The following is a 23,511-nucleotide window of genomic DNA, read 5'->3' as shown; positions in this document are numbered from 1 at the left end:
AAACAAAACATTAAAAGGTGGTGCCATAAGGCACTAAGCCACTAAGGCAGCCTAAGTACATGAATTTATCCTTGAACTTATTGTGTTAAATTTCTAAAATTTAATTTTAAAGTAGCCAAGTGCTAGTACATCTTCAGGTTAAATCCTAAATAAAATTGAAAACAATGATTACAATCTAATAGTGAGTTACAGAAGTTTCCTAATTCACTAAACATTTGTCACATATTCTCTGCTTTTCAATCCTACCCGTATCAAAGAATTTCTATATCTTGAAGAAGAATCGTCTGCAACTACATGCAACTACCACGCAAAACGACTTCCCGTTCCATCGAGAAAGCGGTCAGTATGCCACCCCTTGGCCTGCAGTTCAGATACAAATGGGCCAAATACGTCATTCATCTTCTCGTAAGCCTCTTGCAGTGCAGTAGCACTCGACACATGAAACGACTTCTCCATATGTGAGGCATATGCAGCAACAAGCCACCCCCTCAACGCGTCTTCACCGGTAGCACTGTGCTCCAATACCATGTCAACCCATTTGTTTCCATGACTTAAGAGAAACTTCTCTTCTGGGAATATTTCTTTCAATTCACCAAGTTTTGAAGGCTTAATGACCTTGTGGAAAGACCTTCCCACTTTTACATTTCCAGCATCTTCTATGAGTCTCCCGGGAAATAGAAGATCTTCTCGATACCTCAGGTCAGCTGGGCTTGATATTTTTCCCGTCTGAAATTGATGCAATTTCAAATTGATTAGGAGAGAGAGAGAGAGAGAGAGAGAGAGAGAGAGAGAGAGAGAGAGAGAAACAAACCTTGAGAAAATCAGCCACAATCATCGCAGTCCTCTGTGGATTCAATGTGTTGACTGGAGTTGCCCTCATTTCTTCAACAACACTGTATACATGTACGATTGAAAGAAGAGGCCCAACAATCATCTGCAACAAATTACAAATCATTAGAAGCTTTATTGTTGGACAGTAATATTAGAAATTCACAACTACCAAACAAAATGAATCCAGGAAATATAATGCCACGGTTCCGCCCCCTATATATATATATATGTATGTATGTATGCATGCTGTTTTTTTATATCTTGAAGCATTCAAGTTGCACATAAGATTATGAAAGAAAGTTAAATTTTGGAATCAGACTGAATTATATTACATACCTTTCCTTGCACTGACGAACAGATAGTAGATGCTAATTGGATCCCTGCTCCCATTCCAATGACATTGAACAGAGTTGAGATTGCCTCCCCTTTGGCAAAGAGGTCACTAAGATTGCCTTCTTTAGCAAAGGCAGAATATATCGGTAATCTTGTTGCTCTGGCTGCAACAACTGCCATCCCCTGTTAACTTCAAAGGTAAAAATTGCCTGAGAGTGGACTATTGGAGAAAAAGAAAGTGATTGTATGCATGTATGAATATGTATGAAAACTACCTTTGCAAAATTGCCTAGTCCTGCCACTTCCAGAAAAAGATGTGGACATAAAGGAGAAAGAACTTCCAAGCCAGTGCCCAGGTCATACAGCACATCAGCTGCAAGATGGAAGGCTTATCCAATTACACAACCTTCTAAAAGCATTAAATATCACTTCTCAAAAAATATGCAACTCCACTCATTCAACATTAAGAGAAAACAGGAAAATATAGAGCAAAAACATAAAAGGAAATCAAAAGCTCCAGAACCAAGATACAAACCCATAATTCTCCAACGTTTAGGCTCTGAATCCATTCTTGCACCCAAATTACTACATATGAGCTTTCCCATGTGCTGCATCCCATCCTTTAGGACCTGCATGTCAACAATACAAAAGTTGGGGTATTTGAAGATGAAAGCGATCAGACTCAGAGTCATGATTAAACATCCGATACTCCTCAAACATTGATGACTTACCCAACTTACAGCAGTTGCTTGTGCAGGGGTTGGTCGCAAGCCTGCAGCAAACAGGAGTGACTGCAGAGGAGTAAGAAATTAAGAATGCAGCCAATGATTCAGATTACAGTTGTCATTAATATTAGATATTTTGGAGAGAGAAAAAATCAAGTACACTTGTAGCTTATATGATGAATCATAATACATGAATTCTAACCAATAAAGTAGATGGTGTATATATGCATTTATAAACACAAAAAGCAATATCTCAGAGCTCCAAGATGGTATTTATACCAGAAGTTCATATAAATAAATTTCCATGGATACACTATAAACTTTATTAGAAGCACTCTTTTCATAAAGCTTTAAAATTACTGGTCTTGTTTTATGCATCAAAGGATTTGTAGGTGTCAGGAAAAGACCTGAGTTGAAAGCACTGACAGGGCTGCACTGGTTAAGTGTTGCAGTGCCCGAAATTGTGTGTATCTGAGATATCCCTCATTGACACTGCACAAGTAAGACTTAAGAAGATAAATTAGTAATAGAACTAGTTTATGAAGCTTGTAGTCCAATAAGGATAAATCAATAAATTACCTATATGGATATCCTGAGGGGAAAAATTTATTAACAAACGAGTCAGCGATCTTATGGATTACTGCTCTTGAGTCATCAACAATCTTCACCTGCAGAAAAACCAACGCAGTTGATGTAGTTTATCAAAGCAAGAATCAAATTCGACCTAAGTCCTATCATGCAAAAACACATGCTTGATTGTAGCTAGTTCTATTCTCCCCTCTTGCTCGCCTCACTAAACAAAGAATTAGGCCTGTTTGGCACTGCTTCTTGGAAGCGCTTAAATCAATTACGCTTTTGCTAGACGTGCTTCTGCTCATAAGCACATACAAATTTTTATACAAATTCTAAGTGTTTTATGCAAAAGCACTTGAAAGTGCTTCGTGAGGAAGCATCTGTCAGGTGCTTCTCAAAAAACCACTTAAAAGCGCTTTTATAACCTAGAAGCACTTTTATTTATTTCTTCCAAACGTAACCAAAAACGCTTTTACTAATCTAAAAACACTTTTGCCAATTTTAAAAACAGTGCCAAACGGGCCCTTAGTCATTGAATTACTCATGCCTTATTCATCATTCATCCCGCCAAAAAAAAGAGCATCCTGCAACTCATTTTCTAGCGTGACAATCAAAGCAAGCAATCTGCTTTCTAGTCCCCACACCCGAATTCCCACAAGGCCCTATATTTCCATGGACTGTGTATTGTATTTAACCAGGAATTCTAAAACATTGGTGAACTAAATGCGTCCTCATTTTCATCCCAAAAGCTGACTACTGAAAATCTATACCATGGTTTTAGCCAAATTAGCCTTGTACCCAACCCAAGTATACAAAACCATTTCAAAGGCCCTATTTTTGATTTCCACACCATGTTTAATTTCAAGCAGCTTCTCTCATTACCCATTTGTTAAAAAAAAAAAAAAAAAAAACCAGCAACCTAACACTGGGTCACTGACTTACAATGCCCAAGCATGAGTCAGACCCATCTTGGGGTTTAAGGAAAGGTCGTGTTGGGTGCTGAAACTAAGACTTACCCAATACCCAGAATCCACATAAGAATACACAATTCATATAGATATGAAGGAAGAAGAAGGAAGAAACTTACAGAGAGGTGACCATGGGGCTCAAACTGGCAGCGGTATGAGACTGATTCAGAAGTTTCGATCCAGTACACCGGTACCTCAGGCAGCGGCGGCGCTTTATCCGGTTCCTTCCTCTGCATCTTTATCTTCTCCTATTCAATCATAGAATGATAAAAATGCATGTTAAAGTAGAAAAACACGTAAAGAGAGTATATGTGTACCAGTGTATGCAGGCAGATATAGTGAGTGAGTGATATACCAGCAAGTTCATGGAGCAGAAGGACTAAAATGGGTTTTCAGCAAAAGGGAGACAAGAATTTCGGCGGCAGAATCGGAGGGCCAAGCGCGGCACAAGCTGCCTGGGAAAAAGAGGAATATCGAAGGATAATGCGACTCCAGCAAACGGTGTCGTATTTGTTGGATTTGACTTTATGAGTCATTTGACTTTATGAGTCATGAGCAAAGGTCCAAAGGACATGCAGTAGGACATCGTTTGACGTGATGACATTTGAACAAAAGTTTCATGGACTGTCAGACTCCCAATTGAAATTCAATTTTAGCATTTTGTTGAGTAAAAAGAAATGAGCTCTCATTAATCAGCAAATTTTTGGCCTGGTTATTTGCTTCATGTTTATTGGTATAAAAACAAAAATAATTAATAACAAGTTAATAACCCAATTTGTCAGGTCAATTTTCATGGCATGATGAAATCCTTGTGAGATGTTGATCCAGCCATGCATGACAATGAACAAAAACCGATTACAAAACCCTTGTGGGATGGATATTCCGTGGTCTGAATATTGCAAGATCGATAGCTATATTTCCTCACGAGGCAGTTCCAACTTTCAAACAAGGCATAAGATGACATCATTCTAGAGTTCTACCTTTTTTTTTTTGTTTCCCAGAAGATATTCCTATTTGAAGTATCACATTGATATGGTTCAGGTACATCCATTAGTCATTACCATGACAACCAAAACTTGTTCAATAAGTAACATAATTGGAGCATAAACAACCAATTTTAAATATTATCAGGAATAATACTTACAGCCTGAGATCAAATGAATTACACAAGTGAAAAGAGACTATGATATGCTTGCCTGAGAAGCATGACTTTTGCCACTCACAAGATTTCAAAAACAAAAGCTACATCTGTTTAGGCTCTAGCTGATGCAAAGCTCAAATGGAAAGGTAGACCAGTATTTCCTCATTCACAATGTCTCAGGATCATCTTCATAGTCATAGTCTTGTTCACTCGACGGCCTGATTCTCTTTGCATCCCTTGGCGTAGGTCTCCCTTTCTTTGGTTTTCCTCTGCGACATCATTTGTATATTTCAAGACACTAATGCCATTGATAACATGGGTTTTCCATCTTTTATAAAGCTTGAGTAACATTTCTAACATAACATTCAGAGTGTAGAGAAAAATAGTGGAGTACTTACTGCCCATTCGCATATATGCCTCCGCCCTTAGAACGACCTGGACCAAAGTCTGATCTCCCATCTACAGTAAATACAAAGGGAGAAAACAATAAATATTTCGCTGGGGAAGTTGCTATATATTTGCTAATATAGGCCTACCATCTCTTCCAGCTGCAAGTTCTTCAGCCTGACAAGAGGAAAGATAAATTATGAATATCCATTATCACCATGCTATGAATAAGAGAATGATTATTTATCAGCATCTAGCTTGCACGGCATGGACTATATTTAAAGCTCAGAATACTTACTGCTGGTGATGTGACAGAAGATAATGAGAAGAGCCTATCTTCAGGCTGAAACTTCCTAGATCGCTTCAAGCTGCAGCCAAAAGTTTTGAAGAATTCCATGCCATTAATAGGTATACAGTACCCTCCAAAATCTAAATATGACAAATTTTGTGCAGACATATGTATATAATGCAGAAAATATCAATTCTTTGTATGGATTTACTATAACTTGCATGTAGAATCTCATGTACCAAAAAATCTAACTGAAAAAATTGATCGTTCCCATCAATAGGGACTCAATATGTAGCAACCATAGACCACTCTGTGAGCTTTTGTCCATGGCTTAGGTTGTTCATGACTAATAGGGATCACTAGATGAGCTAATACTGACAGTTTTAGCTGCAAAGTGGTAAGTGAAAGAAATGACCCTGTGATAGCATGATAGGATAAAAGAATTTTGCTAGCCAAGCAAAAGATGGCTTGGCCATAACAGGTCAATTATCTAAATCGGAATGCAAGAAGAAAACAAGGAGATTGTTTAAAACTATTTAAGCTGAAAACATAAAAAAGTCCCATCAGTAATGTAAAGTTAATAAGAAAATAAAAATAGTACATGCCTAGACAAATGAAGGAGGATACTATGATCATAAGAGTTAAAGAAAAAGTGGAAGGCTTAGCCAGTTCTTACAGAGCAGTGCTCTTGGATGAAGATAAAAATCCTTCAAAGCCTTTTAATACATTGCCACATTGAGTTGGATCCTGCAGATAACTAGTCTCCAAATCATAGACCTGCATTGAAAGAAAACATTAGTTCCGGTACAACTTTTTTTTATTATTTTTAGAAAGCAAGGGGAAGATATCATGTATGCAGCTCAGCTGCAAATACAAAAAGAGAGAAATGAATGTTCTCATCCATAGCTTCTGCTGCAATCGGTTCTAAACTATGGACCAAACCAAAAATAAATAAATAAATACAACCAAATTTATTTTTTAACCATACCTAACTTGTTAACTCTAATTGATTTTTTTTATTTAAAAACAAAAACATAACTGTTAAAGCTATGCACTGCATTCCTTTTAAGTAACTTATGTTAAAAAGGAAACAAACGACTTAACCCATAAAAAATGAAAGACGTAACCCAAAAAAAATAAAAATTAAAGACTTAACGCAAAAAAAAAAAAAAAAAAAAAAAAAAGAATAATAATGTGAAATATTAAAAAAAATATGAAAGAATAAACCTGTTTCTCAATGCTTCGGAGTTCCTCTTGAAGCTTGGCTCTTCTACTGAGAAGAGAAGCAAGCATTACCGATGGGTTCGCCGACGTTTTCTGCCCTGCCAAATATTTAACAAAAAGAAAAGAAAAGAAATCAAATTTCGCTGATAATATAAATCAAGATCGAATATTTTTTTCTCTTTTTTTTTTTCCTGAAAGAACAATATCCAACGGGTACCTTCTGAATCCATTTTAGGAGGGGAATATTTTGACAGCCGCCCAGAAAACCAATTTCGCAAAACTCAAAAACCCCCAAATTCTGCGAAAAAAACCCTATCTAGGGCACACAATTTTCAATCGAGGAAGTCGACGATTACTTTGCGTTGCAGTAGCAGAAGATTTGGGCCTTAGTGATACAGAGGCCCAATTGACCTACAAATAATTGGATCAATCGGCCCGACCTCACTTTCATATTAAAAAACGACAAGTCGTTCTCTATTGGTACGTGGCGAGTGGATAACGTTGAAATACGTCATCGTTTCGTCGCGGTCCCAACTCCCAAGTCAACGTCGGGCTTTGCAAGCGTTAGTCCTACGCACCGTCCCTTACCTTTTGCAACGTTATAAAAGAAAGAGGACTCACACTCTGCTCTTCTCCTCTCCTTTACAATCCGAATCTTCCAGGTTTTTTTTTTTTTTTTTTTTTTTTCATTTTCTTGCTCTCTCTGACCTCAGAAAAAAGAAAGGAAGAGAATATTGATTTGGGTTTTGCTTTTTTGTTTGATTTGTATCATTCCCATTTGTTTATCTTTCTTCTGCATGCCTCATTTCTCCATATTTTGCTGCTTTACCTTCCGTGCAAGCCTCACCTAAATACTTAGAGCCTCTTCTCCGACTCTGTTCTTCTTATTCTCGATCAAATTTTTAATTCTCTTCCCCTATCTTGGTGTTAATACTTTCTTGGCTGCAATGTCTTTCAGAGGGCTCAGTCGGGTATTTCTCTCTCTCTCTCTCTCTCTCTCTCTCTCTCTCTCTCTCTCTCTCTCTCTCTCTCTCTCTCTCTCTCTCTCTCTCTCCCTCTCTGTTGGTTTTTGGAGCATCTTTGGTTTGGTTTAATTCTGGGTTTTTGTTTAGTTTCGACTGCATATTGAATTGAAGCTAACATTAAAGGGATTTTGATTTTGTTTAAGAGTTTCATATTTTATGTTAAAAACCATGTTGTTCCAAATATATTCAGTCTGATGTAGTTTTGGATGACACCCAGTTCAGTTTGTTTAGTATTTATTTGGTTGCTGAGGGGTAAAGCTTAGAGCTTTTTTTCAAATTTTTTGAGCTGAAATTAAAGCTTAAAACTTTATCATGTATTGTTTTCTGGATATTTTTTCAAATAAATGAGAATTCATCTTCCGTGATCCAAATTGTTTTATGAGGCTATTGTTATCTTGGTCTTAGTTAATGAAAGTCGTCAGATTTCTCAGCTGCCAAACAGAACATATTTGTCTAGGAAAAATAGTTATTAATTCATCAGTGTGTTATGAAAATTTTTAGATGGTACTGTGTTAGTGTGTTATATTATGCAATTTGGTTTTCTTTCCAGCCAAATGCTTCGTGTGCCATGGGTGTCTCTGATCACAGCAAGAACACGTTCTTGGAACTGCAGAGGAAGAAGGTTCACCGCTATGTGATATTTAGGGTTGAGGAGAAGAAAAGGGAGGTTGTAGTTGAAAAGATTGGTGGTCCAGCTGAGAGTTATGATGATTTTGTGGCAGCTTTGCCTGAGAATGATTGCCGATATGCAGTATATGACTTTGATTTTGTGACCTCTGATAACTGTCAAAAGAGCAAGATCTTCTTCATTGCATGGTTAGTTTTTTTGCCTGTAATCCCCTCAACACTGATATGCATGGACTGACATCATTCCTGTTACCATTTTCTGAAAACTTCAGCCATCTTTTGTTGTGACTGTTTTTCTCTTATGGTAAGTAAGACAAATGTTATTACAAGTCATGCTTAAATTTGCATTTGCACCATTGATTTCTTATCCAATTGTCATATGTGTGAAGCTTTTATATAAAACCATTTTTGCATAATAGTTTGCTTGGTGCAAGGTTTGGTGCTAAAAACCATAGCTTTCCCAATTTTGTTTACTCATTTTTAGTCCATGTATTATTTAGACTTGTAATTCAAATACTTGGTTCTATCATTTTCCTTTATGATTCTTTGTTTAATAATGATCAGGTCCCCTTCAACCTCTCGAATCCGTGCCAAGATGCTCTACGCCACATCTAAAGACAGGTTTAGGCGAGAGCTGGATGGTATCCACTATGAAATTCAGGCTACTGACCCAACAGAGATGGATCTTGAGGTGATCAGAGACCGCGCACACTGAACAGTCTCTGCAGTACTAAAACATATCTTGCTTGGTCGGTCAAAATCTCTGGGATTCTGTTTTGTAATTTTGTTCTGCTGGCTTCATTAAGTGCAGAACCCAGTACCCGCACAAGACTGTATTACTACTCCTTGAATAAACTGGTATATCAGTTGGCTGGTATGAAAAGTATGGTCTGATGTTGTCTTCCTGCTGCAAAATTCAGTTGCAAAATTCAGTTTCCTTACAGTAAGCTTACTTCCTAGACAATGAAATGTGTTCCTATATAGATTTGGTTTCTAATGTATTTATCTTTGTAGAGCAAGAATAGCGGAGCCTTATCTTTTTATCTTATCTTATTATATGCTAATAATATCTGCAAGCTTTGATTGAGAAGAAGGCAAAAAATAGTGATGTGGAAGAATTAGGAGAGGTCAATCAAATAAAGGAATGGTGCCACGGTGAGTGTTAAGTGTTGATCATTGATTGATTATCAATCACCCTTAATTGATTAATTTGATTATTGTTTTAGATATAGGCCAAGTCTAGATTCATGTCGTACTTAATAATAGGCCTCTCTTTAGTACAGAGATCAACTCAATATACAGCATACCTCACTCACTATACATAGCCTCCCTCTATTTTCTTCACACTAAGAAAATAAAAAAGGTTACAATTTAGTTATCTTTTCTCCTAAAAAGCTCACCTATTTTTTAATCTGCCAAAAGAAACATACCTAAACAACCCAGCTGTGAAAAATGGCACCAGCTTAATAGGCAACATGGACGGAAAGATCACAATGGCCACCCGTACTTTACTATTTTTTACAATGATATTTGTGGAGGATTTTATTACAACTTTAACACAATACAATGACTAAAAATCATAAATTAAAATGGAGAAGAATGACAACTATATCATAAAGAATTGCTACATTTTATAAGAAATAACAGAAACCCTCTTGTCTATGTATGTAATCTGCGGCTGCTTTTCGTCTTTAACTTCCCTAATTGTGTTCTTCATCGCCCTCACCTGAAATTTCCTCCAAAGATTTTCCTTTTGATTCAGGCACAAGGAATGTAAATAACATTCCCAAGAAGTTGATGACACCCAACACAATGAGTGAATTCTTGACCCCTATACCGGGAGGGAACCCTGCCTCTGTCTTAGTCTTGTCCTGGGGTTGTGCCAAATACAAAAACCCAAATGCACCCACCATTGCCCCTAACTTTCCTGCTGCTGCAGATATCCCATGGCAAGTGGACCTCAGTCTGGCTGGGAAAATCTCAGCTGGCACCACAAATGTGGTGGCATTAGGTCCAAAATTTGCAAAGAAGAAAGTCAGTGAATACAGTACCACAAACCCAATCAAGTGATTCTTGTGGGTCCAATAATTGTAAGGAAAGGCCAATGCAAACATGAACACTGTCATGAAGAAGAACCCCATCAATTGGATTGCAAATCTTCCCATTCTATCAATAAAGGCTACAGTGAACCAGTAGCCAGGCACAGTACTGCACAGAGCAATAAGGGTCTGTGCCCTTGCTATTTTATAAACCTCTGAAATGGCATTCATAGTCTTTGCATTAGGAATCCATCCAATGGCACTAAAGATGTCCTTCTGAAACAGATTTTGACTATAAAATGCAATGTCAAGCAAGAACCATGTACTTGTGGTTCCAAGCAAGTGAATCCCATGGCGGCGCATAAACTCCTTAGAGAACAAACTAAAGGTCTTCGCCGGTTCCTGAGCCTTGACCTGTTCAGCTTCAATGTCAACCTGCATAACTTTTGACATATCAGATGCAGCCTGTTTGACATTGTTGGCAACAAGTGCTGTGTAACGAGCGGTTTCAGGCATCTTCAAGCGCCAGTAATAGGTTAGAGCTGCTGGGAGTGCTCCAACCATTAAAATAATTCTCCAGAGGAAGTCTGCTTGTGGGACAGTTGAACCAATTGGATCAACTTCATAAGCTGGAGCCTTGAACTTGGCCTCAAATATGGAAGATGCAAGCATTGCAAATAACCCTCCTGCTAAAATTCCAAAGCCCTGCATGGCAAAGACCGCGGCAATGAAGGCACCGCGAGTCTTCTTGTTAGCGTATTCAGACATGATGGTGGCAGAAAGTGGGTAGTCACCACCAATGCCAAACCCAAGCCAGAACCTGAAAAAGCAAAGGGTTGCAATTACAGATTTTGGGTCATGGCTAAAGGAGAGACCTGAAGCAATGGAGCAAAGAACCATGAGCATAAGAGTCATGCCATAGACTTTCTTTCTACCCATCTTGTCACCAAGCCAGCCAAAGAAGACTTGACCAGCTAATGTTCCACAAAATGCTACACCATTAACAGCAGCTGATACATTTGGAGGCAAAGTACCAGGCTTTGCTGAACCTTCAACATGATAGTATATGCGGCCGAGCAATTTGGTGACAAGGGATATGCAGAAGAGATCATATGCATCGGTGAAGAAGCCCATTCCAGCAATTATAATTGCAGTGAAATGGTACCATTGTGTTTTTGCACTATCTAGTGCATTAAGAACTTGCAATTGTTCATTGGCCATGCTTAGCTTGCTTGGTTAGATCCCTTTTGTGTCTACTCAATCTTGCAAACTCTTTTTCTCTGCTTCATCAACATGCAAGAACACCACTAGTAAGGTTACATATACATCCCAATGTATGAATGAATCAGAAAAATTGGCATTGATTGATGCAAACTCAAAGAAGATAGACAGAAAAGTTTATCATTTCTTGAAGAATCTAAATTCAAAAAATTCACTGAAAGGGGATATAAATATAATGCCCCATCTCAACTGAGAATCAAAATATTAAGGGCTTATGGTAAATAAGGAGCAATATAATTAAGATGAAAGAAGAACATGCATAGAGCAGTACTTGGTTCTGACCTGGATGTGCTCTCTCAACCTTGTTGAGAAATATGAGAGAGAGAGAGAGAGAGAGAGAGAGAGAGAGAGAGAGAGAGAGGCAGAGCAGAGAGATGAGTAGTACTTGATGGTTAGGGGCATGCATGGGATAGAGAATTTATATGCGTGAGAGTCTCCATGATAAACCAGAATATTCCCTTGATTTTTCTAGTTGTTGTTTCACTGTAAACCCATTTTTCTCTCCAACAAACTGGAATTTTCACTGGCATATTCCATGACAAAATTCTAGTAGCAGCTAGCATTCAGTGACCGACCAAAAACAACTTCCATATTTAGCCACACCACATGTATTCCTGTGTACATGTTTTGGTATGTGAACGTAATTATAGTTAGCTAGTTGTCCATGTTCTATATATGGTTAAATGTCTATCTTAATTTCAGATTTGGTGGTAATTAACAGGACATATATGGTATATATGCTCTGCTAAAGGAAAGTCATATTTGAGGCCATGGAATTTGTTCTTTCTAGCTATAGCTAGGAAGATTGTCTGAAGGGTGATACGCTTTCTATATAAAACCCAATATTGATTGGAGGGGGAGAAATATTTTTACAATTAAAGTAAATAATTAATGTTTGTGTTTTGGAACATATTCAATGGGTTGATGATGACTACATAGTCCACAACCACTGCACTGAGAAGTATTTGACATGGCGGAAATTAAGATATTTCCTATTTCTCTCCTGCCAATCAGAGCTATCAATCGCACATAAAATGAGATTTTGCCTCTGATGTATATGGCAATCTTTGAAATCTATCTTTTGTAAGAAACACAAAAAGGATAGAAGCTTGAAGCAAATTAAAGATAATAATATTTCGAGCATGACAAATTTTCATATGAAAAGAAGATTATATAGAAAGGTCAGTCCAAAAAGAAGATTATATGAAAAAGCCAAGAACCTTAGCTCAAGCGGCATTAGAAAGGGTGAGTAAGAGATTAGGTCTTAAGTTTGAGTCTCATTACAGCAAAAAATATAAAATAATATCAACCCCCGGGGTAATCAGATTTCAAAGACACATGTCTAATCCGTAGAAAATATCTGCAAAATTATTACACACCTAACCCAATAAGGAATTCAATTCACAGAAGATGGTAGACTATTGATTATTCTCTTCTACTGTATACATTTCTCAAAAAAATGATCATTGATTGTAAGCAATTAGGCATGTAGCTACTCACAAGCTGTGATTCATTGCACAGAAGAAAAGAAATGAACCAGGAAATGCTCTTTTATATTTGGCATCCTTTGCAACATAACATAGACTGAGGTCACTACAACAAGGGGAAAAAATGAACAAGTAGTAGGAATTAAGACAGGGGGGGGGGGGGGAATAGAAAATTAGAGCTTTCCCTCATCAAAATAACTTAAGGCTTACAACATTACTCTACAAACTTCTTACAGACCCAACCTAAGCAACTGGAACTGTCCTGTTGTTATAACTCGATGGCTCCAACTCCACCCCAGTTTCACTTTCATCTTCATTCTCACCTGACATCTCCTCCAATGACTTCCCTTTGGATTCGGGAACCAAGAAAGTAAACAATATTCCCAAGAAGTTGACTACACCCAACACAAGGAGTGAATTCTTCACCCCAATGCCTGCCGGGTACCCTTCATCTGCCTTGGCCTTATCCTTGTTCTGAGCCAAGTACAAGAACCCGAATGCACCCACTATAGCACCAAGCTTCCCAGCTGCTGCTGAGATACCGTGACAAGTAGAGCGGAACCTAGCCGGGAAGATCTCAGCTGGCACGACAAATGTGGTGGCATTAGGACCAAAGTTTGCAAAAAAGAAGGTCAATGAGTATATCACCACGAACCCAATTCGGTTGTCCTTATGTGTCCAGTGGTCATAGGGAATCGCCAGTGCAAACATAAACACAGTCATGAAGAAGAAACCCATCAATTGAATAGCAAATCTTCCAATCTTGTCAATAAAAGCGACTGTAAACCAGTAGCCTGGGACAGTGCTGCATAGAGCAATAATCGTTTGTGCCCTTGCAATTTTGTAAACCTCCTCAATAGCATTCATAGTCTTAGCTGGTGGAATCCATCCAATTGCGCTAAAGATATCCTTTTGGAACAGATTTTGGCTGTAGAATGCAATGTCAAGCAAGAACCATGTGCTTGTTGTTCCAAGCAAGTGAAGTCCGTGGCGACGAAGAAACTCCTTAGAGAACAAGTTAAATGCACTACCCGACTGCTCAACTTTCTGTGGTTCTGAATCAATTTGAACCTGCAGAACCTTTGACATGTCAGCTGCAGCCTGTTTTGCATTCTTGGCAACAAGGGCGGTGTAACGAGCAGTTTCAGGCATCTTCATTCGCCAGTAGTAAGTCATTGCAGCTGGGATTGCTCCCACCATTACAATAATTCGCCAAAGATAGTCTGCTTGTGGAACAGTTGAGGCAAGTGCATCAACCTCATATGCTGGAGCCTCAAACTTAGCTTTAAATGCAACTGAAGAAATGATTGCAAATATACCACCTGCTAAAATTCCAAAGCCCTGCATGGCAAAGACTGCAGCAATGAAGGCACCGCGAGTCTTCTTATTAGCATATTCAGACATGATAGTGGCAGAAAGAGGGTAGTCACCACCAATACCAAACCCAAGCCAGAAACGAAAGAAGCAAAGAGTTGACATTACAGATTTTGGGGTATGCCCAAAGGAGAGACCTGAACCAATAGAACATAAGACCATGAGCATAAGAGTCATGCCATAGACTTTCTTTCTTCCCATCTTATCACCAAGCCAGCCAAAGAAGAGCTGACCAGCTAATGTTCCACAAAATGCTACGCCATTAACAGCAGCTGATACATTTGGAGGCAATATGCCTGGTTTTTCTGCACCTTCAACATGGTAGTATATGCGGCCTAGCAACTTGGTTACCAGGGATACGCAGAAGAGATCATATGCATCTGTGAAGAAGCCCATTCCAGCAATTATAATTGCAGTGAAATGATACCATTGTGTTTTCGCTACATCAAGTGCGTTGAGCACCTGTAGTTGTTCTCTGGCCATGGCAAGCTTTCTTTCTCTGCTCTTTTTTCCACACCAAGCTTTCTCTATCTGCAAATTTTGAACTAGAGTCAGAAAATGAACTGCTACCGACACAGAAGAAGATTTTCAAATTAATGTATTATGCAGTCCATCTTGGACAAAAAAGATAAACAAAGAAAAAGACAAACAATTGTTTAATAAAATATCAAGGGGGTGAAAAACTTGACTCCATCTTTGACAAGAGGTGTACAACTGGACTACAAGGTCATTGATTTTCCACCATAGTTGGTCATCTTGAAATTTTTAATTGCCTCACCTAGAATTCCAGGACCACCATGCTATAACTCATCTCTAAATGAAGGCTGAATTTTCAATCCATGAGGGTATTTTTGCCAACTCAACATAATAATAAGTCCAACTAATCCACTCTTTAATTTCTGACTCTTGGACATTAGGAAGGCGGATGACCTCAGTGCATAGATGTTATCACAAGGGAAAGACGTCATGTATGTAAAAAAAAGATGAGTTTATGTATGAAAAGAAGACTGAGAGTTGCAGATTATAATAACTAAATCATACACATTGAACAAATTTTATTTTCCGGCCAAAAAAATTTAGAATATCTTTTACTTGGGTGTGAAAATGTGAAATAATCTTCTGAAAACTCCATGACAATACTGCATAATACATGACAACAGGAAAAGCAGAAGAAAAGACAAATACAATGAAGTGAAAGAACTCTTCCCCCCCCCCCCCCCCCCCCCCCTTCTCTCTCTTGTCTGAACAATGACAACCACATGCAAACTACCCCACATAACAACAAAATAGATACCATTTCTAAGGATTCATTAGAAATCTACCAACTACAGTTATATTATTTATTTATTCAAATAAAAATATGCACCAGAGAGCTATTGCCTTTTAATGTAAAATTAGCTGAAAGACATAAAACTATCAGATTTAAATTTTGAACCTCTACTCTATAAAGTTTAAAAAGAAATATGACCTTTTTGGTATAAAATAACATCTGGAAATCGATTTGAAGCCATAATTTAAAAAAAAAATAGAAATAAAATTTAGGGGAGAAATGGAGAATAGCTCCCAAAATCTCTGACCTGTCAACACTATACCCTTTTAATTGACTTTCCAAGGTTGTTGATCAACCAGATGTCTTGGGCTTAAATTCAGGAATATCAAATTAAAAACAGTACTTAATTGGCTTAAATCAATATTTATGGCTGTCTACAGATGTACATGATCAAGGGAATGCACTAGGACCGATACAAATAATCAATAGCATAAATATAATGGAGCATTCAATGCGATGTATTCCAACCAGCCAAGCCAGATCCCAAAATCAGGATAATATTTTCTTAGCTTATTATTAAACTAAAAACACCACACTATAATCAAATCCTGCCCCTGATTATCTTGGTCAATATTTTCCAGATTAGGTGCATCTAATCCCCAATGGGTTTCTAAAAATTTCCCTTTTTTTTGCTAATTTCCTTTTCTTTCTTTTTTTTGCTCCAGACCCAATACCTAGAAACTCAAAGTGGTTAGAAGTAAACAAATGAGCAATGAAAAAAATGAAAAAAGGGTACTGTTTTAGAGTTATATCAGAAATGGAAGAGGGTAAAAAGTCCATGTTGTAATTTTGAGAGGTTCATAGAGGGACACTACCAGACAGACATACCCATGTGAAAAATGTAAAAGAGAACCCCACCCATGACCCAACCCATGTAAAAAAAGCTCTAAATTGTTTTTATTCCCACTTTTTCACTTTACACTATGCAGTTTGCAATGCATGCATGAGAGTGAGATTTTTTGGGTTTAATCATATACAAATAACAATTAAGAAGAATGAAAGACAAAGATAATTAAGCATAAACAAAGTTGTAATTAGCTACTAATTACCTGAACGTTTTGTTTGTCCACTCCTTTGAGGCTTGAGCGACACCAAGAGAAAGTTGAAGAGGTAATGTGGAAAAGAGGAAGGGAATGACTACATATTTATACGCAAATGCAACGGCAGCAGAAGCTACGCGTTCTTACAAAGAAACCAAGATTCAATCGGTATATTCCGTTTCTTGGCGCTGTTTATTTTAGTCAACTTCACCCGGCACCGGCAGTCAGCGCCCTCCCTTTTACGACACCGTTTTGCCGATAGGATTTATACACTTGCCCTGTCTCTTTGTTATTATTGGTTTATCATGGACCACTTGTTTGTTTATTGGATTTTTTAATACGGCGGGAGGCATGGGCCATTGGGCCCACAAGAAATGTGTCTCTCACTCTCTTTGTAACAACCACGGCCTTTTGTGAGATGAATGGGTTAGTTAAGACTTGGAAGACTTCTTGCCCAAAAAAAAGACTTGGAAGACTTGAGAGGACAATATTGTCATTTACGACTCTCTGGTCTTTGATGGACTGATGGAGACCATGACGAGATTGTCTGTCAGCTTTCATTAAAACCGTGCATGAGAGTGGTAAGTTCTCATTTAGTGTGGGGCAAAAGACCAACATGGACCTACTGTTTAATTTTGATTAACTTCTCAATTTAACCATGTAGATTCATTATTTGGGTAGAGGTCCAAATGTCCAATGGACCTATTTAAGGTTTAGGATTTTATCTTAGAAGACTTTTGTTTGGTAATCAATCATCTAACTATATGTTATTAACTTGTTGAGTCATCTTTCTAATATGAAATCAACTTTGTCCACACATTACTTGTAATGAGTCACGTAACCTCAACAAATAAGTTGAAAAGACTCCCTTATTTTTAAAGTAATAAAATAAAAATAAATGAAATTTAAGAATATAAAGTCAATGAAACTCTTAAGAGTGATGTGAAAAAAATAACCTTAGAAGTAAGGAGGAAGATTCCAATCACATATTCACATATCCGGAGTCAAATATTGTTCCAATAATTGTGAACCCGTGTATTTTTAAAGAAATTTAATGGTTGGGGACCTGGGGTTAAAAGGAAAAATTTATATTTTTATTCAAAACTATTAAAATTCTCTCACTATTTTAATTGAATTTATCTTCAAATCGACTCTTCAGCTCTAAGTCTTAGGACACCTTTCAAATGAAAAGACATAAAATTTTAGTAAGGGACTCTATTTCCTTGTTGCCTAACACAAGATCAAAGATCACCAAGGGAAATCTTACCTCCAACACTTTAGATGGTTCATTTTTGGGCGTGCCAATGTCAATTGTAGTCCTTAGCCTAGGTATTAGGATAAGCTGTCTATTTCCATGGAGAATTCTTAACAACCGTCTTTGTTTTTTCTTAAGAATGCTGAAAAGGTTGACCAACAAAACTATATATTCAATTACTATACGAATATTTTTGGCACTTTTTCGTGGGCACGGCTCATGATTTATGATTTTCTCGACCATATTATGATTGTCAAAATGTGTGAGCTCCTTTATGTGTTTTACTTGTTTGTACCACCTGAAAAATAGAATAAACTGCTCTGTACTACTTGCTTGTTGCCCATATGTGATATGTCATGCTTTTAAAATTGGATGGACTCTGAGTTCTCTGACTGATTTGAGATTTGAGAACGTAATTTGAGATTTGAGAACGAGAGAGAGAGAGTAGGTTGTTCGACTTTTAGTGTTTGATATTTAGGCGGTTTAGAATTTTAGATGGTCCATTATTTGACCCAAAAAAACAAAGCTTTCAACTGAAAAGCATATAATTTATTCTTTACTCAGTTAAAAATTATCATACGGAGAATTTCCATGTTGGACAAAAAAATGGGCCGACGCTTGGAGTTTTACGTGGAGTGCTTAAAATTACAGTTATACTTACATCTTTTTATAAACTCAAAATTATAAATCTTTACTTTATGAATTTCCTAAAATATCTATATAATAAAACAAAATAGTTTTTAAATCTTAAAATTTATCTCCGAATCCAAATATATGAGATCGTTTCGACTTAAATTCAATGGTCAGTTATCTATTTTCCAAATTTACTTTTCCCATGAGAATTGGTTTGCCGCATTTCTTTCCTTAATTAATCTTCTATTAATTCTCTCATCTCTCTCTTTAATTAATTTTTTCTTAATTTTACATATTCAAATTGTTTTTTTGGGTCTTTTCATTTGGGTTTAACAACTAAGTTTGTTTGTATTTGTGATTTGTGATTTGTAATTTGAGAATAGAAATAAGAGAAGCCTATTAAACGGATTACGCTTGCCAATATATCGGTATTTGCACAATAGAAAGAATCACTTCACATTCGCTCCCAAGAGAGGCTAGTACTAAGTATGCCTAAATACATTCAAATAATCAACAGCCAAAAAAATTATCAAAAAACATATCAAAAATATTGGAATTTTTTTTTTATACTGCAGTAACACTTTAAACTGACAGTCTACGTTGTTACGCTGGACTGTGTTGGACTGAACTATTCTTATGGATTATGCTGGACTGTGTTAGACTGGAGTAAGCTGAATTAAGTGATATCCTATGTTTGGTACTGTGTCGGACTAAAAAGTAGGACAATTAAAATAACACTGTTCTATATTTGGTGTATAATCGGACAGAGTTATACTTATCTTAATTTTTAAATAATTAAACATGTTAATCATTAATTTTTTTCAATTAATTAAGCATTGTCATTCTTGACACACTCGAGGCAAGTCTGATTTTTGTTTTAACAAGTTAATAATGATAAAGGGAGAAAAAGATAAGAACAAAATCCACAAAAAAAAAAAAATTAGGATTAAATATCAAATATCAATAGTTTTTCAATAAACCAACATGACACTAATTTTTTTTAGTTTAGGTAATAACCTAGAGTAAGACATTTTGGATTAGGTCACAAATCAGTTTGTTATATAGTTGTGACTGTCGAACAGTCACAGTTATGATTAAACTGTGACTGTTTCAAATTTATAAAAATTTAAAATTTTTAAGAGTTTAATACTTTTGATTTAGGCTTGGGGGATTAAGTCATATAACTCAAATACTAAACATTAAAGTTTAAGCCTTGCAAATATTGCAAAAACAACAAATCAATAAAAAAGTTATAACTGTTAGACAGTCACAGCTCGATATAACTATATTTTTAAAAATTGGTACCTAAACTGAAATTTAGTACCTAAAGTAAAATGACATAAATGTTTTAGTAATTAAAATAAAAAAAAAACATTATAATTTGGTACCTAAAATCAACGGACCTAAAAAATAAAAACCCATAAATTAAAGAAAAGAAAAACATGGCAAAAAAAAAAAACAGGTAAAAGAACCCAGCTGAAAAATTTAGTATATCAATCCTGAAAAAACCCAATAAATCGCATCCAGGCTACCAAATACTCAATACTCTAATCTTTGGAGTACAATTCCAAATGGTCCAAACCATTTGGCTTGCCTCGTTAGAAACTTAGAATAGATGGGTTCTTATTTTCTTTTCTTTTCTTTCTTTCCTTTTCAACTTTTGTTTTTTTGTTTTCATACATAATGATTGAATTGCTGCCTGCCAAGTTCTTAGTTGTCTTGTTCCGTGATTATCTTTCCGACTTAAATTAATCGTTGCTTGCATGATCAGATATTTTCTTTCCCTCGTCAATCCCAAATAATCCAGTACATCAATTCAAGCCAATCTGGTCCACGAATAAAAAGAGAGAGAGAGGTTGAGAGAAAAAAAAAAAAGAGAGAGGAGGAAGAGCGGAGAGAGAGAGAGAAGAGAAAGGATTGGGCATGTTGGTCTCCTCCCATGGGATCGACTGAGAAATCTGAGATCAGCATCGTGTTGTAGAAGAAGTGAAGAACACGGTCTTATTTAGCACGGCACTTCAGCACCGTGTTGTAGAAGAACATCTAAGCCCTGTTTTTAGTAAAACCGGTACTATATAATCCCACTTAAAATAACACCGAGTGATGCCAAACATAAAATAAGCATGTTATTTAACATAATCCCTCTTAATCCCGTGTAATCCCTTGTAACAAACGTAGCTTTAACGTACTACAATAGCCAAACGCTTAGCACTGTTTTGCTAAAACACGGCCTGGCGTCCGTCAACATAGGCTTTTGAGTTAAAAAAAAATATATGTTTACTTTTGAATCTCGCTTAGCACTGTTTTGCTAAAACACGGCCTCGCGTCCGTCAACATAGGCTTTTGAGTTAAAAAAATATATATGTTTACTTTTGAATCTTCCTAAATGATGTGTCCATTGACTTTCAAAGGCTCCAAATCCACGTGCCGGCTTAGCTGGGTTGAGGGTGTCCCTCCTTTGACTTCAACACTCATCTGCCAAGTGCCAAGAAATGCAAATAATCCAAGATAATGCGCTCAACCCGCCATTCATGGAACTTCTTATTTTATTTACTCTTTTTTATTTTGAAGAGTTAATTTTGTTTATATTATAAATAGCTTACTTGTAGCTAAATTTAATTAAGGCTTATTATCAATTTTGCCCCCTGAACTATGATTCCATTCCTAATATGCCCCCTTACTTTTTAATTCTATCAATTTACCACCTAACAGTTTCAACGTTATTCTAATGTACCCCTTCGACTCAATTCCGTCATAACTTCCGTTAGCCTTGCTGATGTGGCCGCCTACGTGGCGGAGTAGACCTACCTGGATCACTCAGCACTCCAATTTTGCTACATAAACATAAAAGTGGGACCCACCCCTTTAATTTAATACAAAACTTAAAATTTAAAACAAAAAAAAAATATTTTAAACTCTAATATTTAGAAAAAAAAAATAATAAAAAAAAATAAAAAACCAAACCCACCATCCCAACCTGTGCCCAGAAACTCACCCCGATCAGAAAATCACCCCGATCAGAAACTCACCCACACCACCCTCTCCTCCCGATCAGCCACCTGCACCAGCCCCACCACCATTCCCAGCCAATGACCCCCCTCTTTCCCCTCTCTCTCTCTCTCTCTCTCTCTCTCTCTCTCTCTCTCTCTCCCTCTATTTTCCCCTCTCTAGATCTGCAAATTCAGCTTTGTCTTCTTTGTTTGGGAAGGGCGGCGAGGACGGATGTCTGGGCTTTGGTGGGTGGCCGTCGGAGGGGATGATGAAGGTGACGGTGAAGTTGTGGTGGTGGACAAGAGAGTTGGTGGGTGGGTGCGACAGTGGGGCTGGGTGGGTGGGAGGGGGGTGTGATGGGGCTGGGAGGTTGGGTTTGGGGGGAGGTGCGACGGGGCCGAGAGGGGCTAGGTTGGGGTGGTGGGAGGGGGGGGGGGAGGGAATTGCAGAAGAAAAAGAAGAAATAAGGAAGAAGGAGAAGAAGAAGAAAATGTGGGGTTCGTGGGTAGGGGGGAGGGTTTTATTTTATTTTTTTCTTTCATTTGTTTATTTTTTTAGGTTTTGTATTAAATTAAAGGGGTGGGTTCCACTTTTGGGTCTATGTGGCAAAATGAAGGGTGCTGAGTGGTCTAGAGAGGTCGAAATGACCAATATGCCCTGCCAGGTCAGCAAGGCTAATGGAAGTTATGACGGAATTGAGTCGAAGGGGTACATTAGAATAACGTTGAAACTGTTAGGTGGTAAATTGATAGAATTAAAAAGTAAGGGAGCATATTAGGAATGGAATCATAGTTCAGGGGGCAAAATTGATAATAAGCCTTTAATTAATTATTTAAATTATTGAAAAAACAAAAGGTTACGTAGGACCAATGCAACCTAATTCAATAATTAATTCTAGATTTAACCCATTCATGACCGATTTCGTTGAATTAGACAAGTCCAATTCAAATAGGGCAGATCGAGCCTAGGTCGGACTACGGTGCTTGTCAAAGCTATTTTACACCCTAGCTAATTAATCAACTTTTATATGTATATTTTTTTTATTTATTCTTCTAATGTTGTTTATAATGAAATAATACAAGGTTGACCGTATTTCCCCAATACTTATTTTTCACTAATTTTGTAATTTAACAGTACTTAAGTAACATGTGTAGTATATTGAATCTCAATCCTCTTCTTTTTTCAGAAATAGATGCATATTTACACGACTTAATAGAAAAAAAAAAAAAAAAAAAAAAGGCTGCCAAATATTATTAATTAATATTCAACGCACTTATGCTTATGCAGCTTACGCACTTGTCTTGTCTATGGTGCTGTGGAACTGTGGAAGTGCAGTTATATATTCACTAGTCTTGTCTATGGTGCTCGATCTACTGCTGTGGTCCTGTGGAAGTGCTTCTGTGAGGAAAGCACGTAGCTGCAAAAACACGTTTGGTTCCAGACGACATTGCAAAAGCGGGTTAGGTGAGGCCATGCCCATTATTGCCAAAGTTGTTTGGACGAAAAAATCGACAACATGTTACATGAATGTCAACATTAATCAGATAGATAACAGTTCTCCGGAACAAGAGGTAAGCCTTGGTATGGGTACTGTGAGCGATTGATATTTAATTTATTTAGGGGATAATTCAAATTATATACTTGGGAATCTACAAGTCATATTGATCTCATAATTAGGCTACTCGATCTCTTACCCTAGCCTAGCTAGCTAAAATCCACTAATCATGCACACAACCAAAAATTATGCTTTCACATGCACGACATGTGTATGGACCATACATATATATATATATTATAGTCTCATAGAGCTTAGAGGGCAATAATAGCTTGAGGAGGTTAGTGTCTTAGTGATCAAAATTATTAATAAAACCATAGATAAGCCTACTCTAAAGTCAAACCAATTGATATTAAATTAAGTAGCATTAATTTTATATGTTGCTAAGTTCATTGCCACTAAA

At 37.1% G+C, this 23,511-nt stretch overlaps 4 protein-coding genes and 1 pseudogene across 6 annotated transcripts; 1 reads left to right on the top strand and 4 right to left on the bottom strand.

Annotated features, from left to right (window-relative positions):
• RUS2 (root UVB sensitive protein (Protein of unknown function, DUF647)) lies at positions 1-3,922 on the bottom strand. Its single transcript, XM_086253311.1, has 10 exons — positions 3,786-3,922; positions 3,550-3,678; positions 2,469-2,557; positions 2,297-2,381; positions 1,896-1,955; positions 1,700-1,793; positions 1,440-1,537; positions 1,168-1,347; positions 812-934; positions 1-726 (listed from the first exon to the last, which is right to left on the bottom strand). The coding sequence occupies exons 1-10, from the start codon at positions 3,795-3,797 to the stop codon at positions 301-303; spliced, it is 1,296 nt and encodes a 431-aa protein (XP_086109437.1). The 5' UTR covers positions 3,798-3,922; the 3' UTR covers positions 1-300.
• Positions 3,923-4,518: 596 nt separating this feature from the next.
• On the bottom strand, positions 4,519-6,827 carry LOC147275895 (histone acetyltransferase subunit NuA4-domain protein). Its single transcript, XM_086253312.1, has 7 exons — positions 6,689-6,827; positions 6,475-6,569; positions 5,924-6,024; positions 5,257-5,326; positions 5,108-5,135; positions 4,970-5,030; positions 4,519-4,840 (listed from the first exon to the last, which is right to left on the bottom strand). The coding sequence occupies exons 1-7, from the start codon at positions 6,699-6,701 to the stop codon at positions 4,738-4,740; spliced, it is 471 nt and encodes a 156-aa protein (XP_086109438.1). The 5' UTR covers positions 6,702-6,827; the 3' UTR covers positions 4,519-4,737.
• A 282-nt stretch (positions 6,828-7,109) lies between these two features.
• ADF6 (actin depolymerizing factor 6) lies at positions 7,110-9,192 on the top strand. 2 transcript variants are annotated; one of them, XM_086253314.1, is made up of 3 exons: positions 7,110-7,442; positions 8,110-8,312; positions 8,688-9,192. In XM_086253314.1, the coding sequence occupies exons 1-3, from the start codon at positions 7,419-7,421 to the stop codon at positions 8,836-8,838; spliced, it is 378 nt and encodes a 125-aa protein (XP_086109440.1). In that variant the 5' UTR covers positions 7,110-7,418; the 3' UTR covers positions 8,839-9,192. The 2 variants fall into 2 exon arrangements, with proteins under 2 accessions (XP_086109440.1, XP_086109439.1); XM_086253313.1 differs by having other exon boundaries at positions 7,113-7,442; positions 8,047-8,312.
• Positions 9,193-9,292: 100 nt separating this feature from the next.
• On the bottom strand, positions 9,293-11,782 carry LOC147275893 (inorganic phosphate transporter 1-4 pseudogene; annotated as a pseudogene). Its single transcript, XR_015123774.1, has 2 exons — positions 11,726-11,782; positions 9,293-11,442 (listed from the first exon to the last, which is right to left on the bottom strand). The product of XR_015123774.1 is annotated as an inorganic phosphate transporter 1-4 pseudogene (transcript).
• A 1,188-nt stretch (positions 11,783-12,970) lies between these two features.
• Positions 12,971-16,813, bottom strand: LOC147275892 (inorganic phosphate transporter 1-4). The gene is made up of 2 exons (XM_086255375.1): positions 16,684-16,813; positions 12,971-14,835 (listed from the first exon to the last, which is right to left on the bottom strand). The coding sequence occupies exon 2, from the start codon at positions 14,785-14,787 to the stop codon at positions 13,174-13,176; it is 1,614 nt and encodes a 537-aa protein (XP_086111501.1). The 5' UTR covers positions 14,788-14,835; positions 16,684-16,813; the 3' UTR covers positions 12,971-13,173.
• Between the last annotated feature and the right edge of the window lie 6,698 nt (positions 16,814-23,511).

The sequence above is a fragment of the Dryas octopetala genome, chromosome 8, assembly GCF_963921425.1.
Source record: "Dryas octopetala chromosome 8, drDryOcto1.1, whole genome shotgun sequence".
NCBI lineage: Eukaryota > Viridiplantae > Streptophyta > Magnoliopsida > Rosales > Rosaceae > Dryas > Dryas octopetala.
The sequence above is the reverse complement of the archived record's forward strand: the minus strand, read 5'-3'. Positions and strand labels throughout refer to the sequence as shown.